The sequence below is a fragment of the Hypanus sabinus genome, chromosome 21 (genome assembly GCF_030144855.1).
Source record: "Hypanus sabinus isolate sHypSab1 chromosome 21, sHypSab1.hap1, whole genome shotgun sequence".
NCBI classification, from domain to species: Eukaryota; Metazoa; Chordata; class Chondrichthyes; order Myliobatiformes; family Dasyatidae; genus Hypanus; species Hypanus sabinus.
The window spans coordinates 49,416,989-49,435,952 of record NC_082726.1 but is presented as its reverse complement, the minus strand read 5'-3'; the positions used below and the strand labels follow the sequence as shown (position 1 = coordinate 49,435,952).

The window sequence follows — 18,964 nt, the reverse complement described above, 5'->3', positions numbered from 1 at the left end:
CCTGCCTTCTCCCTGCAAGCTTTGATACTCACTTTAAATATGTCTATAATGACTTAAGTTGGGTGTTTGTAACCTTAGGACAGCCTGTGTATCAAATAATTACAAACACTAGGTACAGGTAAATCCAGAATATTACAGATACAACGTATAAAGAGATACAGTGTGAAGTTGGCACTTCAAGCTGTGTGACCCTAGCAACGCTTGATTCAACTCTATGCTAATCACTGACAATTTACAATGAGCAATTAGCCCCCCAAGCAGTACATCTTTGGAGTGTGGGAGGAAACCAGAACACCCAGAGAAACCCCACACATTCCACGGGGAAGATGTACAGACTCCTTTCAGATGGTGTTAGAAATGAACTCAGAACTCTGGTGCCCCAAGCTGTAATAGTGTTGCACTAATTCTGATGCTACTGTGCAACTTTCTGTTCAGGCACAGATTCAATACATCACCCTCTGCTTTGAGCAACTTTTCACACAACACATAATCGACTCTTGGATCAGATTTCCTGATAACCAAAACAAAAATAGAGTAACAGTAGATCTTTCCCTTGAACATGTTCAACCATTTACTTGGATCACTAACTCTGATATCTATACATGTATGTCCTCATCCAATGATTTCTATTCTACAGCCATACAGTGAAGTGCATTTCTGATTTCCGTAAATTTGTCCCAGATTTCACTACTGAGTGTTGTAGTTTTCATCTTAAATTAATGACATATATCTGAATTTTCTTCTGATGAAATCATTAATTCTACATTGACCCTTACTTATTTTATATACCTTGATTAGAATTTACCATAAATTTTAAATATCTGTGAATACAGTCATTTACAAATCATATTGCAGCATCTGTGGAAAGAGAGCAGAATTAATGTTTTGGAACATCTGGTCTTACTTAGAATAACACACAAAATGCTGGAGGAACTCAGCAGGTCAGGCAGCATCAATGGAAAGCAATAGACAGTTGACATTTCGGGCTGAGATCCTTCATCGGGACTGGAAAGGAAGGTGGAAGAAGCCAGAATAAGAAAGTGGGGAAGGGGAAGGAGAACAAGCTAGAAGGTGATAGGTGAAGTTGGGTGAGGGGGAAAGGTAGGTGGGTGGGGGAGAGGGACAAAGTGAGAATCTGGGAGGTGATAGGTAGAAAAGGTAAAGGGCTGAAGAAGAAGGAATCTGATAGGAAAAGACATAGAAAAATGGAAAGGTGGGTGGGCACTAGGGAGAGGTGATGAACGGGTGAGAAGAGGAGAAGAGGTAAGAGGGGAGCCAGACTGGGGAATAGAAGAAGGGAGAAGGAGGAGGAGGGGGAAAATTGCTGGAAGTTGGAGAAAACTGTTTTCATGCCATCAGGTTGGAGGCTACCCTGACTGCATACTGTATTTCTCCTCTAACCTGAGAGTGGTCTCATTATTTCTGTAGAGGAGACCATGGATTGTCATGTCAGAATGGGAATGGGAATTGGAATTAAGGTGGTTAACCACCAGGTAATCCTCTTATTAAGGATGGAATGAAGGTGCTTCTTTTGCTGTATCTGGTCTTTTTTGCACTTGAATTATAAAAGCCATGGAAACACAAGAAACATTTGCATTTATATAAGACCTTCCCAAACTCTGGATTCTCAAAATAACTCATAAAGAGGAATCACTGTAGTACTGTAGAGTTCACAGCAGCCCATCTACACACTGCAAGCTACCATGGCTGTAAATGTGAGAATTTCTGGATAATTTGATTTAGAGGCAATGATTGCAGGATCATTGGTATTCCAGAGTTAAATTCCCAGATTTTCTTTAAAAATGATTATTTTCATCTTTTACTCCACTTGGGAGAATGAGTGGGACTTGAGTAAACCTGATTCATTGAAAAGATCACCCTCCTTTAACACTATAGTGATTTGTCAGTCTCTGCTTTGGAGCTTACAGCCACGTGCATCTGACTTAACTGTGACATTGAAAAGGCTGTAGAAAACAAGGTCTTTCCAGATGGATGCTCTGTAAATGCAAACATCTTTATTTTTGTTAAATATTGGGATATATACAATTCAGTACTTAAAATATATGAATATATAAAAAATAAATAGTGCAAAAAGAAAGCAAAACAATGAGGTAGCGTTAATGGGTTCATAAACTGTTCAGAATCTGAAGTGGTGGGAAAGAAGCTGTTCCTAAAACACAGAGTGTCTCTTCTGGCTCCTGTATCTCCTCTTCTATGGCAGTAATGGGAAGAATGCATGTCCTGGATGGCGTGGGTCCTTCATGATGGGTGCTCCCTTCTTGGTGCATCACCATTTGAAGATGTCCCCAGTGGTAGGGAAGATTGTGCCCAACTGTCTGGATCTACAATCCTTTGCAGCTTTTTTTTCAACCCTGTGCTTTGGTGCCTCCATGGTTTTATAATTCAAGTGCTAAAAACACCAGATAAAGCTGAAGAAGCACCTTCGCTCCATCCATAATAAGAGGATTTCCTAGTAACCACTTTAATTCCTATCCCCATTCCCATTCTGACATATCAATCCATGGTCTCCTCTACAGAAACAATAAGGTTGTTTCTCAGGTTGGAAGAGAAACACCTTAGACAGTATGCAATCTGGGTAGCCTCCAACTCGATGGCATGAACACAGATTTCTCTAACTTCTGGTAATTTCCCCCCCCCCCCCACCCCACCTCCTCTCTTCTTCTATTACCCAATCTGGCTCCTCTCTTACCTTTTCTCTTCTTTTCACCTGGTTGTCTTCTCCCTGTTGCCCATTCTCCTTTCCTTTCTCCTCTGTGATGCAACAGTTAGTATTCTCTCCATGGTATATCTGAGAGATCTGAGGACAGATCCTCAGATGTTGACAGCCAGGAACCTGAAGCTGCTCACCCTTTCCACTACTGACTTCTCAATGAAAACTTCTGTGTGTTCTCCGGACTTCCCCTTCCTCAAGTCTACAACCAATTCCTTAGTCTTACTGATGTTGAGTGCAAGGTTGTTGCAATACCACTCAACTAGCTAGATCACTCCTATGCACTTCTTTATCACCACCTGAGATTCTGCTTACAACAGTTGTAACATTGGCAAATATATATTTGGTGTTTGAGCTGTGCCTAACTATATTGTAATTGGTGTAGAGAGTAGAGCAGTGGACTAAGATTGTCAGCAAGGAGTAAAAGATCTAAACTAATAATAGGGTTCCAAATTAAATAGCTGCTTTCATCTGAAGTAATGGTATTTGCCTTATTGCAAGGCTTTGCTCTCTTTATGTGGGCTGTACAATCTGCAGAATCTGCACTTGACACACTCAGGATGCTGGGAATATGTCAGTGTTTGTCCTTGACTTTGGAAACCTCTAAAACCTGAGCTAAAATTCCAAAATTAAATTTAGGTGTAGTTTTTTTGTTGTATATGGAGGGGTGTGTGTATAGGTCAGTAGGCATAATTCATTTTGTTTTTCTATGTCTGCAAGGTTGTATCCAATTAAGTCTGGCTCAGATAGCACACAGAGTGAGTGGCTGAGGTTGTTTTTACTTTATTTTAGTTTTGTAAACCACCTCCTTCATTGAAATCTAGAACCTCAGTTGCACTTGTCAAAGGTAAGGGAGATTTGAGTACAGTAGCTTCTGGTTAATTGGGACACATTTTGGCCCAATAAAGTGGCTGCCCAAATTAGCCAAAGTTTCTTGGAAATTGTTAAAAAGGGAAAAGGTATTTAGAAAACAAGACTAACTGCCATTTAATTGATTAACTAATTTTGTATTTAAATGAAATACAGAACAATACCAATACTACTACACTACTATAAAACTGTGTATTGGTTCCTAATTGATTGACTATAAATGAACAAAATCAATACAGACGCCATGCAGAACACAGAGTGCCTTCAGACAGTGCTTTTAATGAATGCATCTTCCACATCTTCATTTTGATTGTAACATTGAAGATTATTGTTGATACTTTCAGATTTATCATAGGTCCTAACTTGTTGAAGTAGTGAAATCATTTCATTTTCACTCCTGGCTATTTCTAGCATCTTCAAGCCTGAATACTTGAAAGTGCAGTGAACAAAACAATTCTGAATTGTCTTACTGCTTATTTCTCACCAACTGTCAGTGACAAAAATCATTGCTCTCTGAACACAAACACACACAACTGATGCTATTTATAAACTGATCACTCTAAGCACAATGTAGTGTCTAATGGCCACGCATGTGCATGCAGGCTGAAACTAGTCCAAAACTGTTGGACAACTGTCTCCTATCCCAATTAAGCAGCATGTTGTCCCAAATCAATGAAAGAAACCCTAGCTATATTCTCAATTAGTTTTTGTTCTTTGAGTGTTGTCCCAAATAAGCGGCTGCCCTGATTAACCAACCGATGGCCCTGTTAACTGGAATCTACAGCATTCAGATCTGCTCATGATCTCTGGTTTACAAGTATTCCTGGCAGTGGGGCTCAAGCCTAACCACTAAAACACAGATGAGTATGTTTGTCCAATCGCTAACTATTGACTGCCATACAAGTGCTCAAATATCTTGCTATTTAGAGACCATGGTTTAGTATCCATTTTCTAGGCTGTTCAGAGTGCTGCTTGAACTATTCAACTTCTGACTCAGACAGAAGTGCTTATGCAAGCAAAGTGCCTATCCCTCCATATATAAATGCTGTTCCTTCAAGAATCATTATAAATATAATTTATATCCACCATAGAAAGCACAACAGTGCCTGCCCCTCCTTCCTCAGGAGTCTGCGGGAATTTGGCATGTCATCAAAAATCTTGGCAAATTTCTATAGATGTGTGGTGGAAATTGTGCTGACTGGCTGCTTAATGGCCTGGTATGGGAACACCAATGCCTTTGAGTGGAAAATCCTACAAAAGGTAGCAGATTCGGGCTGGTACATCACAGGTAGAACCCTCCCAACCATTGAGCACATCTACATGAAACGTTGCCATACAAAAGCAGCATCCATCATCAAAGATGCTCACCAGCCAGACCTGCTCTTTTCTCGCTGCTGCCATCAGGTAGAACGTACAGGAGTCTCAGGACTTGCACCATGTTCAAGAACAGTTACTAGTTCTCAACCATCAGACTCTTGAACAAAAGGGTATAACTACACTCACTTAAGGACTCTTGTTATTTCATGCTCGTTATTTATTGCTATTTATTATTTGTTCCTGATGTTTACAGTTACAGATCTTGTGCGCAGTTACTGTTCTATAAATTTGCTAAATATGCCTGCAGAAAAAGAATCACAGGATAGTGTGTGAATGAATCCTGATAATAAATTTGATTTTACTTTGAAAAGCAGTCTTAAATCTGTTTTTTTTATTTTAATAAAGCTACTTATGAATTGTAACAATTTCTGGCTAATATGTTAACACTGCAATAAACATCAAGTGGAAAACAAAACCTTCCAGTGACGCAAAATACTTACTAAAGGAATTTGGTCAAACAAGGATTGATACCAAACAACAAAGCTGATGTTAGGAGAGAGGACCAGAGTGATCAAGAAACAGATTTTAGTATGTGCCTTAAATCAGGAGAGAAAGGAAGGGAGGGAGGGGCTTAGGAAGGGAAATCTTGGAGCTGGAGATGCCGCTGAAGATAGAACAATCAAATCCATAGATGACTGAGATGTCAGTATTGAAGACAGAAGCATAGCATAGTGGTTAGCGTAACACTTTTACAATGCTAGCGAGCTGGGCTCAATTCCCCCTGCTGCCTTTCAGGAGTTTGTACGTTCTCTCTGTGACCAGTCGGCTTTCCCCTAGGTGCCCCAGTTTCCTTCCATATTCCAAAGATGTCTGTATCTCTAAATAAAATACTCTCACTAAGTTGTAGGACTAGATGAACTCAGCAACTGGGACCCTATTTTAAATCTATAGTAACGTATTGATTGTGTAGTAACTAACTCACAGCTTTGATAATGTGATAATGTATTCACTATACCCTTATTCTAATGAAGCTACTTATGAATTGTAATATTTTGCCTAATATGTTAGCCAAGTGTTAAATATGGCGAGGAATCCAATTATCAGAGATCCAGTTTTGCTGTGGAACTTTGCATTGTTCTAAGCTTTACAATGTTACAGTTACAATCATAAATGCCACGTAGCATAGCAGTCAGCGTGGCAATATTACAGCTTGAGATGTTGGAGCTCTGAGTTCAATCGTGGCGTCCTCTGTAAGGATTTTCTGTACGTCCTGTCACAGTCCAAAGAGGTACCAGGTAGGTGAATTGGTCATTGTAAATTGTCCCAAGATTAGGTTTGGGTTAAATCAGGGTTGTCTGTGGGGTGGCGTGGCTCGAAAGGCTAATTGGTCCTATTCCCCACTGTATCTCTACATAAATAAATATTTTGAACTATTCACGTGGTGTGTTTTAACTCTGAGCGTATAACTTCAGAACTGAGTGCAAGTTGTAGTTCGAACCCAAAGCAGGACTTCAAAGATGATTCCTTTTGGGATTACTTTTATTGTCTGCAATTTTGACCCACATATCTGATAGTTTATCTTGCATTTGGTACTTTCAAGATGGAACTGAGCTTTTCCCACTGTAGAGACTTCAGCAATATGTTGAATAACTATTAAGCGGTTTTGATCTAGCCATAATCTCTATGGTGGACCTTGCACAAAAACTATTCTTCCTGATCTTTTCACGCGCACCCTACATTCTGAAACCCCCACCATTTCTCCCTTAGCATACTCAGTTTCTCTTCTCTCTACCACTTGCTTCCATCTGCCAGTCACCCACACACAAACTATTGGGGCCCTATTCCTATATCTTATTATCCCCACCTGCTCACCATCTTTCCCCGATCTAGTTCCACTCATCACCTTCCTTTCTTGTCAGATTCTATCACCCGCAGCCTTTTGTTGCCTCCGTTTTTCTGCTCCTAGTCTCTCCCTTCCCTTCCTCACCAGTCTCCGTCTGCCCATCAGTTTCTCCTCAACTTGATCTAACTATCATTCACCAGCTCCTGACTCACCCCTTCCCCCCCCCCCCCCATTGGCCCTTTACTGTCTGTCATAATACTGGGTCTGAACCCAAAATGTTGACTATCCCACTGTCAGACCCACTGAGTTCCTCCGGTGTTTTTTTTAAACTCCAGATTCCAGTATCTGCAGAAACAACAGTATTGTGTTTTCATCAAGATAATTATTAACTGCCCCACTCCTGTTGTTTTGTATGTCTAAAAATGGATTAGGTGACTTTTTTTAAAAAAAAGTAGGTCAGCTATCACAGTTGTTTTGTGGTGTGAGATTCAATTTCGACTTTAAAAATTAATGGCAGAGATAATTTATTACCATGCTGAGAATTCCACAAAGGCCAAGATTTTCCTTCCTGGATCTCTGTGATTCTAATGCTCTAACACACAGAAGGTTCAGACGGTGTGCATGCACAGCAGTGATTTTGGTCATTATCTGCATGGTCAGGGGATGTCAGAGGCTGTTGAGTGTCATGGAGAAGGTTGGTGGGGGGAGGTTCTGATTTGCTTCCTCATCAAGACCACATACCTTGAGGCTTGGCTCTTCATTATTTATAGGGTTCTGCCTGTACTGCTTTCTCCATTGAGTATATTACCATGTGCTGCCACAAGAATGCAGTTATTACGAATTCCATGGAGCATGTGGAGATCTTCCAACAACCAGGCATTCTTTCTTTCTTTCTTTCTTTCTTTTTTTTCTATAGGGCAGTTAGGGGGGAGGGGTTAAGGGGAGGGGGTAAGGGTTATGTACATTGTTTTTTCATACTTTGTAACCATTTAAAAATGCAATAAAAAAAGTTTAAAAAAAAAAGAATGCAGCATCCGTCATCAAAGACCCCACCATCCAGGCCATATCCTCTTCTTGTAACTACCATTGGGCAGGAGGTACAGAAGCCTTGGGTCCCACAGCAACATGTTCAGGAACAGTTATTACCCTACAACAAACAGGCTCCTGAACTGCCATGGACAACTTCATATAGTCCACTGCTTTGAACTGATTCTATGACCTACAGTCTCACTTTCAAGGACACTTTGTGACTTATGTTCTCAGTATTATTTTTTCATTGGCACAGTTTGTCTTTTTCACATTGGCTGTTTGTCAGTCTTTGTTTATGTATAGTTTTTCATAAATTCTTCTGTATTTCTTTTTCTTCCTGTAAATGCCTGCAAGAAAATGAATCTCAAGGTAGTAAATGGTAGTGTATTTACTGTGATAATAAATTTGCTTTGAACTTTGAGATGTAGTGCTAGGGAAATGAATGGGGCTAAAGTCTGACTAGTCTCAAAATTCAAGATTGTATACAAACATAATGGAGAACAAAATAATTGTTATTCCAGATCTGATGCAGCAGAGGAAAAAAAAACACAAGATAATGAACACAATAATAAAAAAAATACAGTGCTTATAAAAAATATTCACCCCTTCCGGGACGTTTTCATGTTTTATTGTTTTATAACATTGAATCAATGGATTTGTTAGCTTTTTTGACACTGATCAACAGAAAAAGGCTCTTTCATGTCAAAGTTAAAGCACATTTCTACAAATTGGTCTAAATTTATTACAATTATTAAACACAAAATAATTGATTGCATAATTATTCACCCCCTTCAAGTCAGTATTTAGTAGATGCACATTTTGCAGCAATTACAGTCTTCAGTCTGTGTGGATAAGTCACTGTCAGCTTTTCACATCTGGACGCTATAATTTTCTCCATTTTCTTTACAAAACTGCTGAAGCTCTGTCAGATTGCATGGAGATTGTGAGTAAATAGTTCTTTTCCAGTCCAGCCACAAATTCCCAATTGGATTGAGGTCTGGACTTTGACTTGGCCACTCCAGGACATTAACTTTGTTGTTTTAAGCCATTCCTGTATAGCTTTGGCTTTATGCTTGGGGTCATTGACTTGCTGGAAAACAAATCTTCTTCCAAGTCACAGGTCTCTTGCAGACTGCATGAGGATTTCCCTGTATTTTGCTGCATTAATTTTACCTTCTATCTTCACAAGCCTTCCAGCACCTGCAGAAGTGAAGCATCCCTACAGCATGATGCAGTCACCAGCATGTTTCACAGTAGGGATGATGTTTTTGATGATGTGCACTGATTGGCTTATGCCAAACATAGCATTTAGTCTGTTGGCTAAAAAGCTCAATTTTGATGTCATCAGACCATAGAACCTTCTTCCAGCTGACTTCAGTCTCCCACATGCCTTCTGGCAAACTCTTGCCGAGATTTCACGTGAGTTTTTTCAACAGTGGCTTTCTCTTTGCCACTCTCTCATAAAACTGCAACTGGTGAAGCACCCAGGCAACAGTTGTATGCGCAGTCTCTCCCAGAGACTGCTCCAAAGTTGTCGTAGGTCTCTTGGCATCCTTCACTAGTTCTATTCTTACATAGTCAGTCAGTTTTTGAGGACGACCTGCTCCAGGCAGATTTACAGCTGTGCCATATTATTTCCATTTCTTGATGATTGACTTAACTGTACTCCAAGGAATATTCAGTGACTTGGAAATTTTCCTATATCCATCTCCTGACTTGTGCTTTTCAATTACCTTTTCATGGAGTTGCTTGGAGTGTGCTTTAGTCTTCATGGTGTAGTTTTTTTGCCAGGATACTGACTCACCAGCAGTTGGAATTTCCGGATACGGGTGTATTTTTACTATAGTTAATTGAAGCACCTTGACTGCAAGCAGGTGATCTCCAGTTATCTAATTATGTAACTTCTAAAACCAGTTGACTGCACCAGTGATGATTTTGTGTGTCTTGTTAAAGGATGTGAATACTTAAGCAATCAATTATTTTGTGTTTTATATTTGTAGTTAATTTAGATCACTTTGTAGAGATCTGTTTTCACTTTGACATGAAAAAGGCTTTTTCTGTTGGTCAGTGTCATAAAACTCCAAATTAAATCCTCTGTGATTCAATGTTGTAAAACAATAAAGCATGAAAACTTCCAAGAGGTGGGGGATGAATACTTTTTATAGGCAATGTAAATACATAAGAAAGATTATATACATAGATTGATTGATTGTCCATTAAGTGATGCTTGTTAAAGGAGGGGACTGACAGGAAATGATAAAGTAGTGGTGGTTGGGGGTGTTGAGGGGAGGGCTAGTAGGCAGAGGTGTTGATCAGCCTTACTTGGGGAAAGTAACTGTTTGAGTCTAGTCGTTCTGGCATGGATACTAGGTAGCTTTTTGCATGATGGGAGTGGTAAAATGTACTTGCATTGAAAATTAGTTGACAGACAGGCAACATTGTATGAATAAGCAGCCCTTTTTCCAGATGGCATAAAGTATCCTGTGGATTCCTGCAGAGATCAGCACATGTTCAGCATATACTCTACATTGGGGTGGCAGGGTGGCGATATCTCTCTACCACAGGAGGTGTAAGGTGCTCCATCTGCCCACTAGCCTGCAGGTCATCCTTAGGTAAGGTGTAGCACCTGCTTTTCCCCCGGATCAGGGTCACATGAAGCCATGGGAGCAGACACCCCTGATATCTCCCATGGTGGGCTTCACAGCTGAACAGGTGAGAAGACAGCTGAAAACGTCTCCACCCAAGCAAGGCTGCAGGCCCGGATGGTGTCAGCCCCAGGGTGCACAAAGCCTGTGCCCCCCAGCTATGTGGAGTACTTCACCATGTCTTCAACCTGAACCTGAGTCTCCAGAGGGTTCCTGTGCTGTGGAAGACGTCCTGCCTCGTCCCTGTACCGAAGACGCCGCGCCCCAGTGGCTCCAATGACTACAGACTGGTGGCATTGACCTCCCACATCATGAAGACCCTGGAGAGACTTGTTCTAGAGCAGCACCGGCCTATAGTTAGGCCACACTTAGACCCCCTCCAGTTCGCCTATCAGCCCCGACTAGAAATTGAGGATGCCATCGTCTACCTGCTGAACCATGTCTACGCCCACCTGGACAAGCCGGCAAGCACTGTAAGGGTGGTTTTTTTGACTTCTCCACTGCATTCAACACCATCTGCCCTGCTCTGCTGGGTGAGAAGCTGACAGTGATGCAGGTGGATGCTTCCCTGGTATCATGGATTATTGATTACCTGACTGGCAGGCCACAGTACGTGTGCTTGCAACACTGTGTGTCGGACAGAGTGGTCAGCAGCACTGGGGCTCCACAGGGGACTGTCCTGTCTCCCTTTCTCTCCACCATCTACACCTCAGACTTCAACTACTGCACAGAGTCTTGCCATCTTCAGAAGTTTTCTGATGACTCTGCCATAGTTAGATGCATCAGCAAGGGAGATGAGGCTGAGTACAGGGCTACGGTGGGAAACTTTGTCACATGGTGTGAGCAGAATCATCTGCAGCTTAATGTGAAAAAGACTAAGGAGTTGGTGGTGGACCTGAGGAGGGCTAAGGCACCGGTGACCCCTGTTTCCATCCAAGGGGTCAGTGTGGACATGGTGGAGGATTACAAATACCTGGGGATACGAATAGACAATAAACTGGACTGGTCAAAGAACACTGAGGCTGTCTACAAGAAAGGTCAGAGCCATCTCTACTTCCTGAGGAGACTGAGGTCCTTTAACATCTGCCGGACGATGCTGAGGATGTTCTATGAGTCTGTGGTGGCCAGTGCTATCATGTTTGCTGTTGTGTGCTGGGGCAGCAGGCTGAGGGTAGCAGACACCAACAGAATCAACAAATTCATTCGTAAGGCCAGTGATGTTGTGGGGGTGGAACTGGACTCTCTGACGGTGGTGTTTGAAAAGAGGATGCTGTCTAAGTTGCATGCCATCTTGGACAATGTCTCCCATCCACTCCATAATGTACTGGTTAGGCGCAGGAGTACATTCAGCCAGAGACTCATTCCACCGAGATGCAACACTGAGCGTCATAGGAAGTCATTCCTGCCTGTGGCCATCAAACTTTACAACTCCTCCCTCGGAGTGTCAGACACCCTGAACCAATAGGCTGGTCCTGGACTTATTTCCACTTGGCAAAATTTACCTGTTATTATTTAATTATTTATGGTTTTATATTGCTATATTTCTACACTATTCTTGCTTGGTGCGACTGTAACGAAACCCAATTTCCCTCGGGATCAATAAAGTGTGTCTGTCTGTCTGTATACAATTTAGAATTGAGGGCAGGAGAATTTTTTTTCAGCAGAGGTGGTGAACATTTGGAGTTCTCTGTAATAAAGGCACTTGAATCCAAATTGTTAAATTATTCAAAAAGCAGATTAATGTATTTCTTAATGCTAAAAGGGTTATGTGATAATGGGAAGAGGGTACTGAAGTGGACAATCATTGATGGAGCAGGCCAAAGGACTGAATGACCATCTCCTGCTCCTTTTTTTAAAGTGTATTAACATTACCCTCAAAGAGCACTTATAAAAGTCTTGTTAACACTGCATAAAAGATATCTACTCAAAAATATGATTTAACTGTCTTAATGCATTTCATTGTGACTTCAATATGGAATAGATCAAAGGTCTTGAGTTTAAAAGTCATTTGTTTAAATACTGACTGAAGATCGTAGGAGAATAATAGAAAGCAGTTATTTTAAATTCATTTTTCACTGAACATAATTAACCTGAATAATCAGTTATTTGAACTGCCTGTAAGATACTCTGTGACTTGAATATGCAATGTTGTGGAAAATGTCTTCTGACTAATACCATATTTATTTTAATTGTCTTTGCAGAGTTGATAGAATCTTTGACCCAGAATGGCTATCCATCCAGTAATTTCACACCACCTGAGGCCACAGATTCAACAGAATGTCACCAAAGGAAGGGAAGCAAGTTCACTGGCTCCAGCTCTGGAGAGGCAGGAGGAGAGATGGGTAAAAGCTACACCATCGAACAGCTTGAGGCTGTGAAAAGGTACAAGGAAGGAAAACAACTAAGGGGAAAGAGAAGCCTATGGGTTGGTTACTTTTTGGCAAGTAGTGCAGAGGGTTGAGTGGTGGGGTGTGGGAACGACCTGGAATGTTTCACTGAAGGCATAGATGAGTGAGTCCAGACAGAAGATGCTGTGCTCTTTCTCAAGCTTGCTTTGACCCTCATTGGATCAGTGCAGAAGGCCAGAGACAGAAAGGTTAGAGTGGGGGTGGGATGGAGAACAACGGGAAGCTCAGGGCCACTTCAGTGGACTGAAGTTTTGTGCTCCATAAACTTGAAATCACTTCTTATCTTTCTTACTATTGGTATCGGGTCTCGGATTGAAATGTTATCACTGTTTAACTTTCTAACGTATCGAGTGTTTTGTATTCATTTCAGTTTTCCAGTATCTGCTGATTTTTAAAAATTAAACAATGTGTCTTGGAAAACTCTACTGCAGATCTTGGTGCAAGTAGTAAGATAGAATTAATTAGCAATCTTTTGTCATATTGATAAATCCTGTGTTTAGTTTGAGAAACCTCGGTCTGAAACTAGTGACTCAAACTTAACAAACACAAAGCTATTAAGGCAGAATTGACTAAGAAGTTTTTGGAAAAGTTAGATGTTTGATAAACTGTGACAGAAAGAGAATTTTCTTAATTCTTAACAAAAGCAGATTTTAGTGAAAATTAAGGACTCAATGAGATAATGATCCATCAGTTCTTAACCAAGGAAGTTAAGAATTATATTAGATTGAAATAAAAGGCATACAGTGTTACAAAGATTAGAAAAAATAGAAAGAAAATAGATTATGAGAGTAAGGTGACATGAAATATAAAAGCAGACAATAAGAGTTTCTGCAAGTATTTAAAGCAGAAGAATGGGAAAAGTAAACATTGGTTTTTTTGAAAGATAGCATTGAAACCTTGAATAAATCTTTCTTTATGGTTGAAGACAAAAATATCCCAATAAAGTAAAAGTACATTTATTATCAAAGTACATATAATGCCACCATATACTACCTTGAGATTCATTTTCTTGCAGGCATTTACAGAAAAATAAAGAACTGCAATTGAATTTAAGAAAAACTATACATAAAGACTGCCTATACTTTTTTTCACATATTTTCAAATTTTTTTTTTCTCTCTTTTAATGGTTATTTTTGTTTTTTTTCATATATAATCATATGGACTTGATTGATTAAGGTATTTTCTGTTGATGTTTAATAGGATATTGTTATCTTATCAATGTGATTTCAAGTCTATTGTATTCATAATTTACTCATTATTATGTTATGTTTTTTTTGTGTATATATGAAAATCAATAAAAAGATTGAAAAAGAAAGAAAGAAAGAAAGACTGCCAAACAGCCGATGTGTAAAAGAAGACAATTTGTGCAAATAAAAATAGTTCTGAGATGAGTTGTAGACTCTTTGTAAGTGAGTCTGTAGGTTGTGGAATCAGTTTAGTGTTGAGGTGAGTGAAGTGCTCCACACTAGTTCAGGAGCCTGTTGGTTGAAGGGTAATAAATCTTCCTGAACCTGGTGGTGTGGGACCTATTTCCTGCTCAATGGCAGCAGTGAGAAGAGAGCAGGGCAATGAAAAGTAAAACATCCAGTAGAGGTAAGAGGAGGATGGATCTTTAAACAATCACTGCCGTGAGAGGATAAGTGCACATCACCAACTACTGGGACTAAAGCCTGTTGAATCCCTTGGACTTGATGGCCAAATTCACGTAAGGAGGAGATTCCAGGCCCAGCTGGCTTGACATTTGTTATCAAAAACTGCTGAAACCCCTTATTAAGGAAGTTATAGAGGACGTCAAGAAAGTGAACATACAATCAGAATCAATATAAAAGGAATATTCTGTTTGACAAATGTATTAATTCTTTTTAAAGACCAATATGGATAAAAAGAAAGCAGAAGGTGGAGTGTATTTGTATTTCCAGAAAGTATTTGATAAGTTTCAGTATAAATATTTACTGCGTATGGTGAGAGCTCATGGATTTGGGGATAATATAGTGACATGGATAAAGGATCGACTAAAGAGCAGGAAATGGGGAGTTAGAATTAATGTTTTGTTTTCATATAAGCAGCTGTAACTAGTGGAGTGTTCTAAGTGTCAGTGTCAGTGTTTGCAGTCTATATAAATGATGTACACGAAGGAACTGAGTCTTGTAACTGGAATTGGTTTATTATTGTCATGTACTGGGGTTGAGTGAAGAGCTTGTCTTGTTTACTGTAAATATGCGTTAAAGCATTACAGTACGAGGTAGTACAAGATAAAGTAATAATGGAGTGCACCATAAAGTGCAACAGTTACAGAGAAAGTGCACTGTTGTAGACAATAAGGTGCAAGGATGCAATGAGATAGGTTGTAAGGTCAAGAGTCCAAGAATCATTCAATGGCCTTATAACAGTATAGCTAATGACACAGAGAGATGGGTAAGCAAGATGTGAAAAGAATGTAAAAAGTGTGCTAAAAGCTACAGAAAGGTTCAGTAGGGACCAAAACTTCGACAGGGTAGAAAAAATAAGGGGAAATATGAGATAATTTCTTGAACAGAAAGATTAGAAATGCACGGTATCGTTTTAAGTGGAGAGAGATTAAATAATGCAGGAAGAGGAATCTGGTTGACTCTATACATAAACACAAGATGTTAGCATGCAGGCAAATCATTTTGTTAGAAGGTAATTGGATGTTATTTTTTTTATTGGAATGAGGTGTAAAAGTAAAGAAACCTTGCCACAGCTGTACTTTGATGATGTGGAGTACAGTGATCAATGAAGGAAGTTCATACATTAAAAATAATTCATCTATGGATGACAATATTGATTTTTAGACTCAATGGATTATACTATGACAAATGGGTAGGCTTATACACATTAGCATTTAGAAGAATAAGAGGTGATGTTTTTAATTCTTGGTTTTGAATATCACTGTTAAATCATCTCAATCTTTCTTCTCAGAACAATTATCCTTGCTTCTCTACTCTCTACGTTACCTGAATCCCACAGATCTGTTGTAGCAAATCTCTTCAACACCTTCTCTAAGCTTTGACATATTTACCACTGTGATGATCACAAGCAAACACAGTATTCTAAACGTACCCTAATAATGACCGGGGTGGGAGGGGTCTTTGATTATATTGGCTGCTTTCCCAAGGCAGCAGGAAGTATAGACAATGTCAGTGGTGGTGAGTCTGGTTTGCATGATTGGAAAAAGTCTACAATTTTTTGTAGTCTTGGACAGAGTAGTCACAAAACTAAGCTGTGATGCATCTGGATAGAATGCTCTCCATGGTGCATTTACAAAGATTTGGCAGGGTCATCCAGATAGTTCCCTAACTTTCTCAGGAGCTGCAGCCACTGGTGTCCTGTTTTTGAATCAAGGCAAGTTACCAATGATACTTATACCTAGAAACTTTCATTCATCTCCACTTCAGCACCCCAATCATTCTCTCTTCACCTGTCTTCCAACAGGCATAAGATAAGAAAGTTGAAAACATGCACTAACTGGCTCAAGGACAGCTTATATCCCACTGTAAAAAGACTCCTGAATGGATGTCTTGTATGATAAAGATGAGCTATTGATCTTTCTATTGATGCATACTGGGGCGTGTATCGATTTTGACACTTGAACTCTGCTTTCTGAAGTTAATGACCATTTCCTTTGTTTTGCTGACATTGAGGGAAAGGTTGTTGGCTTGACACCAAACCACTATGCCACTTCTTCTCCTTCTTCTACTCCATCTCGTTTGAGATTCTGAAAACTTGTGGGTGAAGTTAGAGCAGAATCTGGGCATACAGTTGTGAATGTATTGGGAGTAATGTAAGGGCTATGGATGTAGCCTTGTAGGGCACCAGGGTTGAGGATGATTGTGGCGGAGGTGTTGCTGCCTTACCTTGCAGATCTGTTTGTCAGGAAGTGAAGGATCCAGTTACAGTTGCGCTCTAGTACTTGGGAGATGAATTTGTACTGCCTTTCCTATAAAATTGCATAATTCCTGTCAAAATGATTTTGTTCTCCACATTGAAAATGGAATTGTTTACTTACTGGTAACTGACTGATTGCTGTGCTTTCTGTCCAATGTACAGAATAAAAAAATGCAAAGATTACTACGAAATCCTAGGACTAAAAAAAGATGCCACAGAGGATGACTTGAAGAAAGCCTACAGGAAACTAGCTCTAAAGTTTCATCCTGATAAGAACCGGGCACCAGGAGCTACAGAGGCATTCAAAGGTAAGTCCTGTGGCACTGGGGCATCACACTGGCAGCTAAATTCTGTTGTAAATTGTCTTAGGAAAACAATATAATATGCATCTACTGGACTGACAGGAAAGCTACAATTTGATTTGTATTTTGTCGTGTCTCACGGATGTTTCACAGTGAATTAATTGGACTATGCTAACAGTTATGACGGAAGCAAATGAGATATTGTTTTTCAAGATCTTAAGAAATTGGATCAGGATTAAGCCAATTGGTACCAACCTTAAAAAAGACGACCTCTGGTGTTTGGCATTTCTACCCTGGAGAAAAGATATTGACTATCCAAGCGTCTCGTAATTTTAAAAGTCTCTATCATGTCTCCTTTATATATTATAATAAATTTTTCAATAAGATCATCTCCTATTTTTCTAAACAACATGTACAAAGGTATTTTACTAACTGGCTTGCTGGAGAGAAATTCTTAGGGCACCAGGAGAACTCCCTGTTGCTCTCCTGATGGTGCTGTAGAATTTTTTCATTCACAAGGAACATACAGGAGGGCTTTTGTTGCACTTGAATCAGGAGTCTGATCCAAGTGCAGCATCTCTGACATTGCAATATTTGAACAGTATTTCACAGTATTTGGCAGGACTATGCTAAAATCATGGAGTGTGATTCAGAAAGAACTTTATTGCCAAATGAACTATGCTGGCACTGAGCTACACTTCTAATCTTACAACACATGTTTTGGGTGTCATGTAGCATACGATGAAAATACTTTCTTGCAAGAACCATTTTTAAATTTACAAGTCAGCCTTTTACACACACGTTCTACTGGCTGCCCTCAGGAGTGGAAATGGAAATCTTGATTTGAATTGGTGGTGCCGGTTCCAGACATTGTTGCCTGTGACACTTGAGTAGACAGAAAATCTGAGAGATGGAAGCATGATTTTGTCTGGAGAACAAAAAGGAGGTCACAGTATTACTGATGTGGGATGAGTATTTTAGTTTGGCTGTTTTTTCCCCCTTCATCCCTAATCTGAATTATCTTTGTGTGATTATTGGAAATACAAATTGCTGGGTTTAAAACAGTCCAGGCTTTACCTGCTGCCATATTATAACCTGGTACAATAATAATTGAGGTGTTGAATAATCACAATAATCAGTGTCTATTGGTGAGTGTTTAATATCATGAGTTGATATTAACCAGTCACCCCCACCACCCAGCCCCTTACCCAGCATTGGAGAGTTTGGGAGCTGTTGAGCCAAAGTAACCTGTTGCCATTAAATGCACTACTGAAAGTGCACATCTTTTCTCAGACTTACTCAACCAAGGCCATATTTCATCTGTCAGAGGAAATATCTTAAATGTTTGAATTATAAGCCCATTTTTTAATGATGCATTTTAAGCACTACTGCTCAACCTCATTAAAACTTAAGACAAATTAATTGCCTTCTCCTGAGACATTTACTCATTTCAGTTACAAAATGTTAAAGCAAGCAATCACCAGAAATCTCTCCCCTCAGGCTTTTAAGATTTGCTCACAAGTACCAATGACATAAAGAATACTTTATTTCCAGTGGTCTTGGTGGCACAGGGACTTTTGCTCCTTGTTCTTGCCCTCAGGAATTTTCTAATGTAGCAATTATTCCAGGAAATAAATATTTGACCCATTAGTTCTCACTCTTTGCCACGAATGAGCTAATGACAGTCTGAACAGAATTTCCAGTTGTGAAAAGTCCTTATATATTTCCTGTAAAAGAAATATGTGATACTGAAACAATTCTCCCTGTATAGAGCAGCAATGCCAGTCTTCAAGAGTCAGCTATATGGAGAATTACACTGGAAATTGCTATCCTGGAGTTTTAGAAACATATATGTTTAACTACTGCTTAATTAAGAATCTGTTAGCTGCCATGAGATGGGATTTGAAGTTGGT

At 39.7% G+C, this 18,964-nt stretch overlaps 1 protein-coding gene across 4 annotated transcripts in view; it reads left to right on the top strand.

Moving 5' to 3' along the window:
* LOC132379026 (dnaJ homolog subfamily B member 12-like) overlaps positions 1-18,964 on the top strand; it is a 53,220-nt gene that overhangs the window by 7,064 nt on the left and 27,192 nt on the right. For all 4 annotated transcript variants that reach the window (XM_059946480.1, XM_059946477.1, XM_059946476.1 and 1 more), the window contains exons 2-3: positions 12,637-12,817; positions 16,912-17,057. In XM_059946480.1, the coding sequence (XP_059802463.1) occupies positions 12,637-12,817; positions 16,912-17,057 (327 nt within the window). The remainder of the gene's footprint in view (positions 1-12,636; positions 12,818-16,911; positions 17,058-18,964) is intronic.